The sequence below is a fragment of the Trachurus japonicus genome, chromosome 21 (genome assembly GCF_045865225.1).
Source record: "Trachurus japonicus isolate A0001 chromosome 21, Traja_1.0".
In the NCBI taxonomy this organism is placed as follows: domain Eukaryota; kingdom Metazoa; phylum Chordata; class Actinopteri; order Carangiformes; family Carangidae; genus Trachurus; species Trachurus japonicus.
In genome coordinates this window covers 8,588,640-8,608,393 of record NC_140927.1, presented here as the reverse complement: position 1 = coordinate 8,608,393, position 19,754 = coordinate 8,588,640, and the positions used below count along the sequence as shown (strand labels likewise).

Here is a 19,754-nt window from a genome sequence, read left to right as displayed (position 1 = left end):
CAGGGCAGTAAGTAGCTTTCACTCTTTCATTAGAGTCCACATAAAAGCCAGGAAATCCAACAGCAGTTTGATGAGATTTGTGACACTTATGGTAAAAAAAAATATTTTTTTAAAAGTATATTTTATATATATTTGGCTTTTTTTTGCCTTTATTTGATAGTTCAGTAGAGATAGACAGGAATGGGGGAGGCAGAGAGAGGGGGAATGACATGTAGGAAAGATCTGCCCGATGCAGGACTCGAACCAGGGACGCCTGCGCTGAGGACTATAGCCTCTACATGGGGCGGCCGCCTTAACCACTGCACCACGCACTGCCCCACTAATGGTAAATTTAATATTAATATGGTGCGTCCTCTGAGCTCTGAAGTCAATGTTACACTTTGTTTCCTCAGAACTCAGAAGTGTGTAAAGCCTTTTCAGGCTCTTGCATTTATATCAGATTTGTCCCTGGACCTTGAAAAACTGAGCTTTGATAATACCTAAAATAAAGTGTCCATTTGTCTGTATAAGAATGCTTTTGAAACATTTCTAGGTGAGATAACATCACAGGTACAGTGAAATGCAATAGGGCACCCCTGGTCAAAAACAATTTTAATGTGAACAATATTGGCAAGTGAAAAAATAATAATCTCCCTTTACATTTTAAACAATATCATGTTTTTTTTTTTCATCTTTTACATTTTCAAAATGACAGAAAAGCTAAACCTAGTTAGTCTCACTCAAAATCTCAGAGCTCAAGTCTCCATTCTTTTGCAGGGTGCTGCTTTGTTTCCCTTTTTCACTGTAAAATTGTAGAAAACAAAAACGATACACTGCTATACTTGAAATATTGCAAAAAATAGTGTTTCATGTTTAGGCAGATCATTTAATCTTCCACTTGCTTACCATAATTGTTCACAATAACAGAAACTTTGACCAGGGTTGCCCAAACTTTTGCATGTCACTGTAGTAGGCCTATAGAGACAACTCTGGCTACACCTGCAGGTCATACTGCACACATGCACATAATATTTCTTCTCCTGTTACCAGAATAAAAAAAGGGTTCAGATCATTCCTACTTTAATTTATAGACCACCTGCTTGCTTTGGGAAGACTGGCTCCGACATATTACATTTTGTATTTGTAACTGTACATCTCTTGTTCTTTTGATAAGAGGATTCATCAGATTTGATTTAATTTACAGGAACGTTTTCTTTCATGTATTCTCTCATTACTGAAGGGATCTGGCACACCCACTCAGCAGCTAATGCTGCAAATAGCCTATTGCAGGTACGCTTGAATATATCACAGCAAGAGAACATGCGGTATTCTGTGACTCAAAAAACAACAACAAGTATTCCCGCTCACGCAACATGTTACAGCAGGCTACAGTTTCTTGTTTGTGTGTGGGAATGCTGCCCCCTAGTGTTAAGTCAATCAGAAGCCAATACAACGTCCCAGCTAGAGATGAAGTTGCACGTTTAATTAATTTGTGCCTATCTCTTATTCATCCTTTTTTCCCACAGCCTAATAGCTACTTAGAATCAGTGATAACTTAAAATAATATTCACCATAAGCTTTTTTCCCCAGTTGGGTCCATGATAAAATCACAATGAAACCAGATTCAAAGATGTAACTCACACGGTCATATGTAGCCTAATACATATAAGGTAAGGTGCTGTCTTAAAATATTATGCCACTGAATTATCCCTCTTTCATTTCCATTACAACCCCCACCCCGTTTTCCCTCCATGAAAATAGCTCGCATTCATTTTTAGGGTGGAACTCCTATGTCGTTACGCACTTTTCCCACCCATGGGCGCAGGTGTGCCTAGCCTACCTGCGTTTTGGAAGTTTCAAACACGGAAGTTTTGGGACCATCGGAGCTGCCACGGTGCGTGTGAGAGAGGCTCTGATTTTACTATGTGAGGAGGAAGCCGTACTGGAGCGAGGGGAACTCAGATCTAGCCGATCTGTTCTGACTGGGTTCAATAACAGTGCATTCGGGGGCTTTTAAGCGCCGGGGGAGTTTGACCCGATGGCATCCGCCAGACAGATGCATCCGAGCGGGCCGGCGGAGGGAGCGAGCGTGTCGGCGCACGGCAGCGCGGAGAAGCTGAGTCCCTCCGCTGTGAACCGTCTCCTGATGGAGGTCCTGATGTACTTGGGCAGAGCCGTGATCTTCTTCTACCCCGTGTACCTGACAGGGTACCTGGGCCTCAGTATCAGCTGGGTGCTGCTCTGCTTGGTGATGATTTCTTGGTGGAAGAAGAACCGGCAGTGGAAAGACGCCCGGATCGGATCCGCTATAGAATTTGTGGACAATGAAAAACACATGATCAACCAGGAGCTGAAAAATGCTTTACAAATGGCATCGTGGGTATGTAGGCTACTGTGACCTCTGCTGTCTGTCAGCAAGCTGTTTAACCTGTAGGTGTCAACAGTCTTCTTTAGGGATATGTGTGCTGGTCAACCTTAACCACTGTAAACCCACTGTTTTGTCCCTTCTCACTGTTGCCTTGACAATTACTGTATGCACTTTATTTGCATGACATGCACAAGACTTGGGCTGAACCTCCCTGACCAGAGTCAAGTGGGTTAAACCAGCCGAATGTTTGATGGCACCACACCCACCCAGTGACTCATGGGAATCCAGAGGGAGTAACATGGAGGAAGGAGAGGAATGCAACTTGTACAGTAGAAGTGTAATCTGATCAGTTTACTGTGGGGAGCTCTTGTTGTGTTTTGCAAATTGTAACCACAGTGAGATGATGATGGCATACTTTACAGCAGGGGTGTCAAACTCAAATATGCCGTGGGCCAAATTTTAAAAATTGGTACAAGTCGAGGGCTTGACTGGTTGTTTATTGAGAATTTATTGAAATCACCTTTTTCAACCAACAAAGCTTCTAAGTTAATGCATATAAAACAAAATTAATCATGAAATAAAAAAAAAGATGTGCACTTACAGTGTATTGTGGGATTTGTAGTAGATTTTTAGTGTATTAGTGGTCACATACCGGCAGGCCAGCTCTAATAGTAATTAAATATTGTCATGCGGGCCAAAGATAATTCCATCTTGAGTTTGACATATTATGTGCTTTACAGTATTATTGTATAAAAATCATTAACACAGAATTTAACACATGCTGAATTACACTGTCAAGAAAGATAAACCAGCTGAAGTTGGGGCAAATTTTCCCTCTGTAGTGTATTGTAGACAGAGCTCTCCCAGGTTTATCTCAAAAGGGTTTGGACAATTCAGTGATTGATAACCTATGTTCCAGTCCACAGTTATGATGCAGAAAAGAAGCCTTGGTGAGCCTCAAATAACATATTACTGCTATTTTATGGAACCAAACAATGAAATGAAATGAAGAAAAAAGCTTATTTTGCATAACTTGCACCTATCTGTTCTTCAGATTATGTATTGATTCACTTTACCCATAAGCCTTTTACAATTTGCATGATGGATGATTAATAATCAAAAACTGAATGATATATTATTATTTTAAAATCATAAGTAATAACTTAATGACCAACACAATTCTCTGCATTTCCACGGCCGGCGTTTAATCAAATGCAAGCTGCAAAGTTTTTTGAAAAAGTTAAATCATGTCACATTATACCATAAATCAAACACAGTGAGTGCAGCAGAGATGCTGTGGCCTACACATCATATCGTTTACATGTAGAGCAACGTGTGTGCTCTACAAGATCCAATAAAAATCCCATCACCGTCCATTCAAAAAATGATATGAATCTTGATTCATAATTACAATCATAAGATCTGTCAAAGAACTTTGTTTTGTATTTTGTTCAGCGCTGCCTCTAACTGCACTGTCATGTTTTGCTTTTCAGGTCCAATTCCCAGATGTGGAGAAAGTTGACTGGGTCAACAAGGTAAACACTTATTTCTGCTAAAAATACAAAGTTTTGTCGTTATTGGAGGAATGCAGACTGTATCTCTAAGACTGTATCAGACTGTATCAGAATTTCTGGATCTCACTTTAAACCCCACATAGCCTCCATCTGAAGGTTTCCCTCATACACTTGAACACATTGTAAACATTGCTTATATTACTGTTCTTAAATCTGTGTCTGACCACCACTGTACCTAAAAAAAAAAAAGCATTAGAACAGTTTTGATGTGTAGTGCTCGCACATGTTCCCTCTATTCAATGGATTAAGTAGAGTGATAATTGTTGTTTGATAAAGGCGTGGAACCACATTGTTCTCACATGCTCTGTTCTGTCATGTGTCCAGGTGTTGGAGCAGGCCTGGCCTTTCTTTGGGATGTTCATGGAAAAACTCCTCAAAGAAAACATCCAGCCGGCTGTCAGGCTCTCCAGCTCCGCGCTCAAAATGTTCACATTCAAAAAAGTCCACTTTGGACACATTGTGAGTTGAAGTTTATCTACACGTTCACCATTACTCACCATGCATTTTAAATCATCTTGAATATTCAGTTGAATATCTTACTGGCTGCTCGTTTTATATAGTAAATGCTTTCCTTTATGATTGTAGCCTCTCAGGATCACTAGCATGAAGGCCTACACTGAAGAAGTGGATCAGAAGGAGGTGATTCTGGACATGAATATATGGTGGGTTGGAGACACTTTTCTGTACGTCTGTGTTGTCATCAGATGTTAAACATGTTTTGGTTGCTCTCTTGCATCTACAGTGTGAATAAGAGCAGCCTAGTTGGGTGTACAGCTTGATTCTTCTCAAAGTCTTTTACTGTAGCCTCACTACCACTGTTCATCTTGCAGCTATGATGGTGATGTGGACATTGACGCTGAGGTGCAGTCGCCCATCGTAGCTGGTGTCAAAGGGCTAAAAGTGAGTATCTCAAGTTTCAGATCTCTGCATTTAACTCATCTGCATCACATACTCTGGGTTTAGCTTTCAAGTAAAACCTCTTCTGGATCTTCTAGCTCAAAGGTATGCTGAGGGTCATTCTGGAGCCCCTCATTGGTCAAGTACCGCTTGTAGGAGGAGTCACCATATTTTTCATTCGGCCGCCAGTGAGTACCAAGACAACATTTACTTTACAAAGACTGCAAATTAGCTGAAGCTAGACGTCTTTTATGCATCACATTTTTTTTCCATTTTCTGTGGCAATGTTGTATGTATTGTCCCTGTTAAATAAACATAAAAAAAACATTTAGGTAAAATCATTTGTACAGCTATGTGAAGATTCATTATTATATCTATATTGTTTTTTTTAGACCTTAGAAATCAACTGGACTGGCATGACCAACCTCCTGGACAGTCCCGCCTTCAGGTTGGTCTTATCAGAAACCCCTGAACAATCTTCATAAAACACCTTAAACCCTTTGGCTCTCTGGTTATATGGGTGTTAATTTCTCTCATTTCATCTGTCCACTTCCAGTTCACTGTCTGAGGAGACCATCGTAGACATTATTTCCTCGCTCATGGTGTTGCCCAACCGCATGTGTTTCCCCCTCATTGACCAGGTCAAAGTGGACCAGATGAGATTCCCACTACCTCGTGTATGTAACACTGGCTTTAACACTTCCATTTAATGCATTACCTGCCTCCCTATCCAAATAAAACAATAAAATGCTGTTTTTATTTTGAAGTGTGCAGCCTTTTAGAATATGTTTTTATTTTCATGTGAGGTCCACGTTCTGAGTTTGGATCCTGCTCTCCTCCTCTGCTCCTCAGGGTGTGGTGAGGGTCCACCTGCTGGAGGCCCGAGATCTGCTGGCTAAGGACACATACATGATGGGTTTGGTGAAAGGCAAATCAGATCCTTATGCAAAACTCCGAGTCGGCAACCGGCATTTCAAAAGCAAGACCATCAAAGAGAATTTGCATCCGAAATGGAATGAAGTGTATGAGGTAGAGTAACAGTGATGTACTGCAGCTGTTGTGTCAAAACCAAAGTCATTTTACCTTAGGAAGACTGCTCTCTTCAACCGATCCTGTTTTTTTATAAACCTCATGGACTTAAAAAACAAAAACCTCATAGGAAAGTGAGAACAAGATAAACAGGAAATTTCCCTTTCCCTGTAATTCTGCATTCACTCTGGTATACTAATTTGCAAAATAGGCAAATTACTAAAACTCCATGATGCATTTCCTTTTTTGTGAAAGGCAAAGATACACAGAAATACCAAGTAAATCTGTTGAAGGTTTTCCCATATTTGTCACACTGCCCTGCAATTTCAGTCCTGATGCTCATCACCTAAGATCAGCATCATTTTATGTTACGTATCTTCTTAAGCTTTATTCTAAATTTCAAATTCAATGTGCTTAGCTAGAGCAGCAACCTTTTAAAATTGACATTTAAAAAAACATAAAGGTTTTCTTCATCTGTGTGCAGTTTGTCGTCCACGAGGCCCCAGGACAAGAGTTGGAGTTGGAGCTGTATGATGAGGACACAGATAAAGATGACTTCCTTGGAGGGTAAGGTGCTACGTATCTAATAACAGGATTAATTCAGGTTGAGTCAGTATGGTATTGTCTATCCTGCATACCAGTCATGTAATTTCACCACTCATTGTTTAGCATATTTGACCCTGATTATCCTCAAACACCTTTCCCATGGTGCTCCACAACAAAACTATTGTTAGCTTAGAAGCAAATTAAGAAAATGAAAGCATGCAGTTAACATGGTGGCTAAAATATTTGTTCCTTTCAGAATGTCTCATATAGCAGCCTCCTCTAATCCTGAACCTCGTTAACATATCCATATGATATTATTTTATGATACAATCCATATTATGAGTGAAAAAGGCAATTAACACCGTGATTGCATGTTTCTACATTGTCACAAAAACAGACTCAGACAGTCAGTGATTCATACTGTATGACGCATCCTATCTCATATACAGTACTGCGACTAGTCTGCCCCTCACATAGAAGTTTCTGTGTTTCTCATAACAACTTAATTGATATTATCTATTGTTGCACATGGTCTTTCCCTAAGTCTGTTAGGAAGATGTTTCCATTCCAGATCACTCTGATGTCATTTTTAAAACTCAAATAGACACTCTTAAGAGTGATCACTGGACTCTCGTTATGACCTGCCGTCAATAACATGTTTTACTCACTCAGGCAACAATGATCTGTTGCTGCATTCGTCTGAGATTTAGTTCAGATTTACAAAGTCACTTACACATTTACTGGGCGGTAACAATATTTAAACCCCTTTGTTTCAAAATGAAATGTTGATTTGATTTGATCATAATCTTCCACACAGCAGCCAAAAAACCCAGCACTTAATATTTCTGATATCATTCTCTTCAGTACCAAAGGTACACAATATCTCTCATTATGTTGAAGCATCCTTTTTCAAAAGATTTTCAGTTAAAAAGTTTGACAAAATTGGATCATTCAAATTCTTCTCTCTGGTCTTTGACCCTTTCCCTTAACGTCATCATGTTTCATTATTATACCTTGTGTTTTGTTTCTGCATTAGGTATAACCTTGATTTTGGAGCGGTGAAGAGGGAGGTAGAAATGGATCAGGTGAGCTTTCATTTAATTTTGTGGTAATGTGATTTTTATGAAACAATTGTCAGCACTTAACAATAAGATGGAGAAGTCTTTCCTCCTGTTTTGACTCAAATATCTTAAATGGCAGCAGAGGGGGAAAAATATCCCAGATGAAAATGTATTTTTAATCAGTGTCATGCTGATCAATAACTCTGTCTGGCTGTTGTAGTGGTTTCCTCTGGAGGGGGTCCAGAATGGTGAAGTTCATCTCAAGCTCCAGTGGTTTTCTCTCACGACTGACGCCAGTCTGCTTAGTCAGGTGCAGTACAGTAGCTCCAACCTTTCTTAAATCTTTTCTTATTCAACATGACAGTTTCACAACTTCAGGCGGCTTCTATGTGATACTAAACTACCAGCAGATAGTCAGTTGAATAATGGTGTATCCCTCTCTGCCTTTATTCTCTCCCAGTCTAGAGACGGCCTGGCTTGTGCAATGCTTGCAGTGTATCTGGACAACGCCTCAAACATACCTGTAAGTGTCCTCTAACAGGGACTGCTATAGTGGAAAGCAGGTAATATAACGTGGCTAAGTTATTGTGCTGATGCATATTTTTGTATTTGTCTTCAGAAAGACCACCATGAGATCTCAGAGCATCGCAAACATGGGAGGCACAAGGAGAATCGGGTAAGATGAGCGATTGAAATGCTTGAGGTATTATTAGATGAAGGTTTAGACATGTGTCCACTGCCTTTCCTCTCTAGCCCCATGTTCATTGTGTTGTTATACTGAGATTTAATTGCCGTTTTTTGTAAATATTCCCCACTGATGTTCGTTTGTTCGTTCGTTAATGTACAAATCATTTTAAAATCCAAAATACAATTTCAATTCATAATAGCTATACAGCAGACAGGATCTTGTAAATAGGGTAACTCCAGAAGCAATACAATATATTATGAAAACAATTCCCATTACAGTACTACCTAGATTCTAACCTAACCCTAACCACGTGACCTAAGGTAATTCCATAAGTACAGAGAGTATAAAGTTTAACACAATAATAACACAATAACAACATATCAGGCACAGTACATGAAGCAAAATACAGCAACCCTAGCTTGAATTAAACATATTTCAACGGCAGTTTTTGTTTTAGTCTGTGGTCCTTTAACGGTCACGCTAAGACTTGTACATTTCAGTTTCCGTTTCTTTCCCTTTAAGTTGTTTCCCCTCTCGTGTTGTATTTGTGAGTGGATAAAGAAATTGGGATGAGATAACAGAGTCTGTCATGGGTCTAAATGCTACAGCATACATTATACAGGCATTGTGGAAAGTGTTGCATTCAGTGAGTTTCAGAAGTTTGTAACTATACTGTAGAAAAGAGGATCAGAGGGCATGAAAAGGTTAAAGGTTTAGCTGTTATGACTGGTAAACTATACCTGAGACAGAAATAAACACACATTGGTAACTTGTTTGTGGCGAGAATAACACAGAATTATAGTGTACATACTACATACAATCCAAGTATATACAGTAGATAATAATATGAATGCATGTTGATTCTCTCACTGGTTTTCATGGCCTATTCAGTCTTTAACCCTCTATTGCATGAAATATTACTAAGGCATGGTAAAAAATGTTTTGCATGTTTTTATTACTTAAAATTGTCTAAATAACAGAAATATTTAAAAAAAATCTAAAATTTTTTGTAAAGGGGGGGTCGTTGGTAAATTGTTGCCATATGGCAACAATATGCAATCGTGGAAAGTCCCATAAAATCAACATTTTTGACCAAAAACTAATTTTATTTAAAGCAAAACTCAACAAATCCATCTCATACTCAACCAAAACTAACAAACAAACATTTATACAATAAAAACATTGTATAATTTCAACAGTTATCTAAAATGTCTGAGAACCTGGAACCTGGAACCCGTCTCAATGAAGTACATTGAATCACTCATTTTATTTCATTTCATTCAGTTATCTAGAAGATATAAGTGCAAGTCCATTTAGATAATATGTTACAAAATACCTTTAATCACAAAATATAAAAAAATATAATGTTTTTACCTTTAAAATATAAGAAAAGGTTGTAAACATAGTCTTAGGGTAGGTTCATGCTATGCAAGTCAATGGGACTCCATTGCGTTGAATGCACCAGGAATTTTCCATATTTGCATACTGTTGCCATATGGCAACACATGTATTTTAGCATATTACAAAAATACTATTACATCAAAACTGAATTAAATGTTAAAAAAATAACGTTTACTTTCCCCAGATAGTGATTTAAATTTTTTATTTGATGAAAACTTTCCAAAATTCTGAATAAAAGACAGTCTTCGGGAGCCCCGCACAGTGATGTTTACATGGCAGATGTCCATGAGCAAAAGGGACTGGCAAACAGGATATCTTGGTAATTTCACCTCATAAATTGTATGTCCTTCAAAGTAAAAGCCCCCTTTTCACACCTAACTGAAAAAAAAAAAAAAAAAATCATAGCTTTTTAGAAAAATGAAGATAAAGTAATTGTTGCCATATGGCAACACTATGCAATAGAGGGTTTGCCTCTCTGTTCAGTGTGACTGTTTACATAAGAACCAAACTGTTCCTTAGTTATTAGCCTGATCCTGATCTAACTACTGTGACTGAGAACTTAATGCACATCTCTCTGGTCTCTGGTATGCGGTGGTCCAACCCCTTGTCCAACAGAACCTGTCTGTACAATGGTTTTATCAGATAGATAGATATTTATCATTGGACATTCTCCATATGGTGTAAGGAAGACTTGACTGGTTTTATCTTACATCTGCAGCACACCATATTCAGCTTATCTCCTTCTTGAAAAACCTCTCTGTTGTGTAATAGTTTGCACATGGCCTTATGCACTGTGGGTTCTTTGATGCTTTTAAGATATCTACTGTAATATGAAAATTGTTTCTGTTTACTTTTATGCAGAAAAAGTGTGTTGACGATAGCAATATTTGAATTGGTAGCTCAGGTGAAAGAGGATTGTGTGTTGGATTTATAGTAAGGGAAATATTCATTTTAAAGGGTATTTTACCAATGTTTAGTCTATGAGGGTGTCTTGGAGCTGTTATAGGTAGCTCTTCTTTCACTTCACTGCCTTACAGGTGAAGGTCTTTTGTATCTTAATGTCTGACAAAGGCCTTAGTCATATCAGATACTTTCCACTGGTGTTCAAGTTGTATTTGTCCCAGGTCATAGCTGGTATTTCCTGTTTGTCTGGTCTGGGTCTGACATTTCATGTGGGTGTGTTATTACCAGCTGGTGTTCACGTGGCTAGATCTCTGTGGTCTGTTCAGGATGTGTTTTCCTGTCTAGAGAAAAACACAGCTGATTTTCTTTTAGTTGACCAAGTAGCCTAATTGTTTAATCAATAGCGTATTAGTGTATTTTTCTTCAGGATTTTAAAAATCATTGCATAGGGCAAATTAATCAATTCCACTGAGGTCACAGTTCATGTTAAGACCATTGTGGCTCACATTTGATAAACGCAAACTTTTTCTCATGTTTTAAAGATTCCAATGTCTTTTTTGTTTCAAGCATTCATACTGTGAAAGTAGCAAAGCCCACAGCCTGTCAGGAGTCACAACAGAGCAGTCACCTCCCACAGCCATGCCACAAGCCCTGCCCACCTGAACCTACCATCCAGCTTTACAGGATTTGGTTTCTCTGAGTGTTAACCTCAAATATCCGATATGTCTATGTGATGACTCCTTTCCTCTAATTGATTGACTGACCTGTTATAACTAGAACTCCAGAGATATGTTTTTTGATTGATTCTTAAAAGCACTCGTATTCATACATTCATACACTGTGAAAGAGTAAGGTGTAAAACTTTTACATCTCATGCATATGCCATTTTAGGTAGTTTGAAATAAAGAGACAGAGTTATTTACTTTAATTTATTTGTTTATTTGAATGTAACAGTGCACAATATGCCGGATTACAGCAAGATGCTAATTTCCGTTAGTCCCAATAACATAAAAAAAAGTTCAACAGCAGTACACATTACACATAAATATAAAAGAGAGAGAAACACAAAAGGGAAACTCTTTCCAACCAGTTGAACAAACCTGCTTCATTTCAATATGTCCTAACTTGAACTGTGAACAGACTCTGTGGCCCGTGACTACCCTCTGCTGACCACTGTGTCAAACTACAGTCTCCAAGCCGAAGACTGAAAGAAAAAATGTTTAGGTATCATTATCCTGGAATGTTAAGATGACGGTTGGCCACACCTGCACTACCTGCGCAGCACTCAAACCAGCCAGTTGTAATGAAAGGCTGCGTAAGCATCTGCTTTACGTGTCCCAGATGGTGTGTGTGGTGTCTGCAGTGCATTAGGAGAGGAATGCAGAGCCTCCCCAACCTGCAAGGCACCAGACTGACCCACTCCCACCATGAGCTTGTTGAATGAGTGAAAGCAGCATTTTAATGAGAGAATTATGTCATCGGGGAACAAGCACAGAAACTAGCTGAGAGGTGATCACTTAGTTGAAAATCTATTGTCGACACCAAGTGCAATCTAATATCTGGAGGTGTTTAGCTTACCTGCCAAGAGCTGTTAAACTTTAATTGATTTTTAATTTAATTGTCCAGCATGATCGCTTCATTTGTTTTATTTTATTTTATTAGCCTTTATTTAACCAGCAACAATTAAGAACACACAGAAACTCACACAACACAGATAAAATGCATGCAAGATAAAAACAACAGGACCGAGACTCTGGATTTACATTAAAACAAGAATAAGTGTGATATGAAACCGCTCCAATGTCTCTCACACGACACGGGTTTTCAAAGTTGCAAGGTTGTTGAGCTCCTTTAACTTTAGAGTTTTCTGCAGTGCGTTCCAAGCAGCAGGTGCAGCATACTTAAAGCAGTGCTTACCAAATTCACAATGAACTTTGGGCACGTTTAATAAGTAAAACTCATTGGAATGTACTGTAAGCAGTAATTGCTTTGGGATTTAGAGATGTTTGATAGCCTATACAATAGAACACAGCATTCATACATTAGCTCTTCGAAGTGATATTTACTGTACACAGTGTTTGATGATCCTAACTGATTAGTCATAAAAACTAGATGGATATCCTTGACCCTGTTTATTCAATGAGTTTGTTCACTTTTTGCTCTTCCCACTGGGTGTTTAGGTGACATCACACCAACCCTTCATCTGCCTTTGTCTCATATTACAAACTGTCTTTAATTTTGACACTGACATAAACATACATTGAGTGAAACAGTGATAGTAGATAATCAGAATTTACACAATGCCTCACTGATTTGTTTCCAGTTCACAAGGAGGACTGCCAACCCCGACTCGTTTGTGGAATTATCCATCGGCAATGAAGTTCAGAAAAGCAAGGTATTCCTCCCTGTTTTGACATAATTCAGCCCTGTTCCTGAAGTCATGTCTGTGGATTACTAAACAATAGAGCAGGAATGTCACTGACAGACCGAGATGCTTCATGCTAACATGCCACGTCTTTGAAGTACAGATGTGTCACAACACTGTACTGTAGTTATGAGCAGACGAGTTGTCTGTGTAGTCGCAATAAAAACAATGTACTGTCTTCTTTTTCGACAGGTTGTGTATGCATCCAAAGACCCGGTGTGGGAGGAGGGCTTCACCTTCTTTGTGCATAACGCCAAGACAGAGCAGCTCATCGTTCAGGTTTGTAATTTATTGTTGTGCACATCACACTGGATATTTCTAAGTGACTGCATATTAAAAAAACATTATAAAACACTTGTCATATGTCAATCTGCAACATAGTAATGAAAGCCACTGTATGTATATAGCTGGACAAGAGTCAGACCACAGGACAGTCTATCAAAATGATCAGTATCTACATACTACTTGTTCTAATAGAGATGCATTACTAGTGTCTAAAATGCCTGGCTAATATAAAGTATCTGGGAATATGCACATCCATATGCATCAGTCGATAACACATAATTTATTAATCCAGACAAAACAGCAGTTTACCCAGAAACTAATTCTTATTCTCTGCTCTAAAACAGTGGCTTAAACAGGAAGTTGTGCTCTGTACTGCAGTCGACACTTGTAGGTAATGTAATTTTTTAATAAAACAGTTCAGAAGAACAGCTTTTGGACAATCAGCTTTCTCAATTAAAGTAATAGTGAAGTGGAATTCCATACCCACAAATATAAGAAACTCAGGAAGCCTTGCAGAGTTTAAGTCCAGCCTAAAGCTCTGGCTAAAAGCAGCACCAAAGTGTAACCACCAATGATTGACTAACATGTATCTATTGTATTTATCACACTGATGGAGTTTTATGTATTGTTTTGTTTTTATGTATTGTATTTGTTGTTTTGACGGTCGTTGTTTCTTCTGTCTACCTGTCCAGGGAGAACAGATGTAAATTAGCTGTCAGCTAACTCTGGTGTAATTACTTTTAATTGTGCGCTGTCCCTGTAAAAAATAAACAACAAAAAAAGCAGTGGGGGGCTATGATTAATATTTATGTCTCTGTGTTCATGTGGTGCAGGTCAAAGAGCATGAGAAGAAGACTCTACTTGGCTCTTTGACGTTGTGCCTGAGTCGTCTCCTCAACACCTCCAACATGACACTGGACCAGCGCTTCCCCCTGGAGCGCTCTGGAGCAAACAGCCAGATCAAACTGAAGGCCACTCTCAGGGTGGGTACATAGACACTCACTTTATGCATAGACACCTTTAGTACAAAGATATGGTCTCATATACCAAAACAACATTCAGCTGAATTGTGCTCAAAGCCAATCATCTAGTTTAACTTTTGCTGTAATCCATTTCCAGTTAATGTGTCTTGGATGTTATTTAACCTGCATTGAGAACTTGCAGGTGAGCATTTATAACTTCTAACTGTTACCCATGACCTCACCTAGATTCTTGCGTTGGAGAAGCCTCCACCCAAGGTTGTCCTCAGTCCTCCTCCACAAGCCAAACAACAAATACCACAGGCCACCCAGGGGAAAAATGGCGCTGTATCCAATCCAACGTCCTCCTCTTCCAACAATACCCCCTCTACACAAGCTTCAACCCAGGCAGCTCATTCCCAGGACGGCTTGAATGAAGACCAGTTACATCATCACCGTGGTTCCTTCGTGGCCCCTGGAACCTGGCGATCATCTCCCTCCACAGCAAACATGCGTCGGTACGACTCCCACAGCCTGCTGTCGGACAACTCCATCGCTTCATCACGTTTTGACCTCTCAGATGGAGCTTCATATCCAGAGTGAGTCCACACATCTTTAAAGTGTTGACTTCTAACATAGTAATTAACTTAAAGGTACAATATGTAAGAAATTTAAAGCAACTGGCCGTAAAATCCTCCTAATATGTCACAGAGACTCAGGAATAATGTTCATATAACATGATGAACTCACCAACAACAATAGTACAGCCAGAGTATTCGCATTGAAAAACTTTTTTTGCAGACTGCAAATCATGTTTATGTTTTGAATTTACGTGTTGGCATGCGTCAGTGGCATTTCAGCCTCTGGTCTGCTTCCACTGAGCTGCCGCTACGGCTGGGAGAAAAAACAAGATCACTGTTTTGAATTTGACTGCAGTAACCGTTTTTGGCCACATTCTTACATATGGCACCTTTAACTATGTGTATTTCAGCAAAAAAAGAAAATGAATGCAGGTGTGATTGAAGCTATGTTTTTTTTTATCAATATAGGGCCATTAGGAAACATCAGGGTTCATTTGGGGAGATCAACCTGACTGTACGTTATGCCAGCTTGAGGGACAAACTCATCGTTGTGGTCAACTCTTGCAGGTACAGTAGAGGTTTCTGGTACAACTTCACCCCCGAGGTGCATGGAGAAAGGGAAAAGTTTACATAATTCACAACCCTAGCAACACTCTATAGCAGTATACGGAATACCTTTCCTATTAACCTGACACATTTTGGTTTGTTAGGGTTGCCAAACAAAGTTCTTCTGGCTTCTGCAGACATTGCTACAGTTTTGACCTCTAACACTTACACCACAACAAAAAAAAAAAATCTCGGCCTCCCAGGGGGTTCTCAGTGGTTGAATAACATAGCCCGAAGCAGCAATTACCGGTTTGAGTCTGGACCAAAGATGATCTTTCCCGCATTTCATTCCACAAGTCTCTTTCCCTGCTTTCCTGTCTCTCTTCACTGTGCTTTCAAATGAAGGTGTATGATGCCCAAAAATAACATGTTGTGCTCTTCAGCAGCACTGACTTAAGTGCTGCTTAAATGTGGTCACAACTAGCATCTCTCCAACTACGTACACCTACTGTAGAGAACATGCTTACGGCGAAAACGGGGAAGTTTACAGCATATTAACTAAAAAAATTTAATTTAATTGTTCCAAAAATTTGACTTTGTGCAGCTGACAGGAAAGCTCTATGTGGTTTGTGGATTATTTTCATGAGTAAAATAATTTTTCTAAAAAATAATAATAAAAATCCACGGATGGTTACCATAGAGATGAATACAACAACATGACATGGCAGGGTAATATTTTTAGTGATGAGTCAGGTGTGCCGTTATGCTGATTTGAGCATTTTCTAAATTTCTTTTTGACCAATCAGATTGCTTGGTCGGAACTACTTGTTGTATAATAGGAATTTGAACAAATGCTGTGTGTCAACATTATACACCAACATTGATATTTTTCGAATGAAATACATACAGATAGGTTCAATGAGATTAGCATAACATCATTTTCAGCAGCTGGTAAAATAAAAAATAAAAAGTTTTTTCACTGTGAATATTTTGAGTTTGAATCCAACACAACAAAACAATCAAATGCTGTATTTGAAAATGTGTGTGTGTGTATGTTTTTTTTTAATTGGGTGATGTTGAAATTCATATGATTGAGCTGTTTGTAAACCCAGTTATGAGAAACTTATTGTGGATGTATTTGTTGCCTACAGGGATTTGTTCCCCTGCAGTGACAATGGTACAGACTCTTACGTCCGCCTGTATTTGCTCCCTGACCAATCCTGGAGACACCGCAAGAAGACCCACGTCAAGAGGAGAACAATCAATCCTGTCTTCAATGACAAGTAATCCCAGTTCTGATTTCAAATAGTGTAGATCCTGTATCTAAGTAGTGAAGATACTGTACATTAACAGCCCTACTTAACCCTCTTTCTCCCAACCCTCTTGAAACACAGGTTTGAGTTCGATGTGTCACTGGATGAAGCACAAACAAGGAAATTGGATGTGTCGGTGAAAAACAACAAAATGTTAATCACAAGGGAGAGAAAGGACATTGGCATGGTACTTTATACTGTTTGTAAAAGACCACATATTTTATTCACTGTCTTTGATAAGACTGCTGTGGTTGTCTCATTTTTTTTGTTGCAATACAGTCTAAATAATCAACTGAATTTTAAACTTCTGCTTCTTTCCTCAGGTGATGGTAGATCTTTCAGAGTTGGATCTGAACAAAGGCTCCACAGAATGGTACGGCCCATAGTTTTCCACTTTGGAGGAAAGAGTAGATGCAAATTCTGAATGTGATACAATCTTAAATTTTGATGTTCATCAGAATTAAGGTGAAATAAAATAATACCCTAGATACATAGTAGATACTTCATTCATTGCTTCCTGTCAGCAATGTGTAGATTTTGGAAAGGAAAGAGGCTCTCTTTTTTGCCAAGAAGTACAAAAGCAAGAGTGTAAAACACATTTCCTGGACCATTTCTAGCAGTAATTTAGTGTTCTTCTTTTTTTATTGTTTCCAATTTGACAGTCTTTTTGATAAACCAAGTGAACTGCTAGCACTAGCTTCATATTAACCACACATAACCCTCATATAAAGCAAGTCAACATAAGATTGGTATCAATCTGGTTGGTAAGTATGCAAGTCTGTTTGGAGAGCAAAGGCCCTCTCTGTAATGACAAATAGTAGTTTTTCTGAAGAAATATATATTCAAGTGGAATATAATGAATATCTCACATCTCTTTTCCTTTTTAAGGTATGAGCTCACACTCCCTGGGCTGAAGAAATACAGCTAAGGTGCAACTACAGTATAAAGAGCAGCATCAACCACTGCAAGGCAAAAAGCAGGGCTGACAAGTAGCCTAGGTACTTGGAGAGTTGTATACATCTGCTTGCCTTATCATCTCTAGTCAGGTTTTGGTTTTCCAAACGGAGCACTAAGCTTGTGTCAGATACTGGAGATGCTTGGTATTTATACGTCAATGTGCATTTGGTCACAGGCTCATACTGTATAGTTACATTCCAAACCCCAGTCTTTCCTAGATAAATGCACTGAAAAGGGAGCTGAAGTGTGTGGACTTTTCTTCTGTTTATCACAGGGAATACATGACTTCTGTGCATCTGATCTCTCATACAGATTACCCACATGATTTAACAAAATCTTCAAAATAGAGGAGGCCTATGCTATTCTAAACTAATTTGAACAAGGCATACAATTGAGCATTGTTTGGGTTGATCTATTCATAAGAAACTGTTTGTATTTCTATTTTACTGATAAATACCAGATGTCTTTATTTTGGATACTTTTGTCAGATATTGTTATTTTGTTAACCTAAGGCTAAGCCAACGTTATCCTTTTGTGTTTTCATGTAAATAGCTTTATTTACAGTTCAATGTAATAATATATTGAGGGAAATAAAGTAAAAAAAAAAAAAGGCTGTAAAACTTGATGATTTGTTAACATGGTTTCGGGGTGTTTTTTTTTTTTTTTTTTTTTTTACAATGTCACTTGAAAAAGTAGGTGGACATTTTGTTTTGTGTCATAATCATCATGACAATAGATCTTTATGGGCCTAAGTAGCCTACACACAAAAGTTAACTGCATCTCGGATACATAGGGCTACTCACACAAAGACTTTCCGATGAAATTTCAGAATGCACCTACAATGCACTAACCTTTACAGGTGAACTCAATTTGACCTTCTCTAACTTCTGAATACATGTCCAACTGTTTCATGTTTCAGTCCTTAACATCCATAACATGCGTTCTCTGTGATTATAACAGCAAAAAAATGTCTGTTCCATGAATCAACCACTATACGTATGTTCTGCTTCAGTTTGAAACAGTCGTCACCATGCTGTTCACATTCTGAAATCATGAGACCAAGACGACAACTAGGCTAACAACCCATAAGTAGCTACCTGGACATGTGGAGGCTTCAGATGTTGTCAGAGTGAAGTGTCCACTGAGCTCAGTGTCACAGTGTCATCATCAGGTTGAACCATAGGGTTGAACAGACACAGAGACACTGGAAGAATCACAGAAAGGCAGAGAAGTGGACATACTTTGGCCACAATGACAACTTATTCAGACTTTGACATTTTTTGTTAGCCTAGGCCTAAATTACTTTTTACAATAAATTGTACCCAAAAGTTGAATATCAGTGTTTATTATACTAGTGTAGTTGCTTGTAGGTATCTTATCGATCCTATCCAAAATATATTAAGTGCAACATTAGAGTATCTTTGTATCAGTCGAGTTTCAATGAACGTTATTAAAAACATTTTGTGATAGCCTACTAAGAAAATGTTGAACCAGCTTCAAAGACAAAGGAAAAAATAATACAACAAAAAAGAAAATAAATTAACAAGAGGGTCTTATTCAAGAAGGGTGTAAGGTAAATAAGTAAGTAAGAAGAAGAGACTCTGGGTTTTTTTTTTTTTTTTTTTTGTAGTTTCAATTGAACGTCCCCATAGACTGTAAAAAATAATTTAAAAAATAATGTCCCTCGAGGAAACTTCCGCGTCATCAGCTCGTGCCGGGGCGGGGCGGGGCCTCGGCGGTTCGCGATATTTTTTTTATTTTTTTTCGTAGGATGAGTCCGGGAAAGTCCCGCCGTTCCCGCCTCTGATTGGCTAGATGGGCTCCATTTTCGACTCTGATTGGCTAGAAGGGCTCTCGCCTGATTGGTTGTTTGTTTTGGTTGTGAAACGGCTGTGAAACGCAGGCTGTCGGCAAACCAACTCCTTTCTTTATTGCCTAAACCTAACCAATGGCACAATTACACTAGCCTGGCTCTCGCCAGACCCTTGTAGTTCCGCAAAGCTACGCCAGAGGCGCTACGCTCAGCTTCGCACAAGGGTCTGGACTCGAGGCCAATGCAAACTTCTTCCCCGGAGCAAAAAATAATGAACCAATCAGGATCGCCGGGCGGGACTTTCTGAGGTGTGACGTAGCGCTGAAGCCCCCGCCTTCTGAAATGAATCGCCTATGGAGCAGTCCCAGACCCTTGTGCGGAGCTCAGCGTAGCTTTGCGGAACTACAAGGGTCTGGCGAGAGTCAGGCT

General features: G+C 39.0%; 1 protein-coding gene across 1 annotated transcript; it reads left to right on the top strand.

The window, feature by feature from the left end:
- The first annotated feature begins 1,841 nt into the window (after window positions 1–1,841).
- esyt3 (extended synaptotagmin-like protein 3) lies at window positions 1,842–18,109 on the top strand. Its single transcript, XM_085765008.1, has 23 exons — window positions 1,842–2,359; window positions 3,841–3,882; window positions 4,246–4,380; window positions 4,507–4,583; window positions 4,752–4,821; window positions 4,917–5,006; window positions 5,211–5,266; window positions 5,375–5,495; window positions 5,671–5,847; window positions 6,332–6,414; window positions 7,430–7,478; window positions 7,675–7,764; window positions 7,915–7,977; window positions 8,074–8,130; window positions 12,770–12,841; window positions 13,064–13,150; window positions 13,990–14,139; window positions 14,365–14,714; window positions 15,165–15,263; window positions 16,394–16,525; window positions 16,637–16,742; window positions 16,879–16,928; window positions 17,444–18,109. The coding sequence occupies exons 1-23, from the start codon at window positions 2,018–2,020 to the stop codon at window positions 17,481–17,483; spliced, it is 2,538 nt and encodes an 845-aa protein (XP_085621134.1). The 5' UTR covers window positions 1,842–2,017; the 3' UTR covers window positions 17,484–18,109.
- Window positions 18,110–19,754: the final 1,645 nt, after the last annotated feature.

Bases quoted from the DNA above. Each gene is read 5' to 3' on its own strand.
- esyt3 (XM_085765008.1), top strand. From the start codon at position 2,018: ATGGCATCCGCCAGACAGATGCATCCGAGCGGGCCGGCGGAGGGAGCG. The intron at 6,415-7,429 runs GTAAGGTGCTAC...TTTCTGCATTAG, and splicing joins AAAGATGACTTCCTTGGAGG to GTATAACCTTGATTTTGGAG. The intron at 13,151-13,989 runs GTTTGTAATTTA...CATGTGGTGCAG, and splicing joins CAGAGCAGCTCATCGTTCAG to GTCAAAGAGCATGAGAAGAA.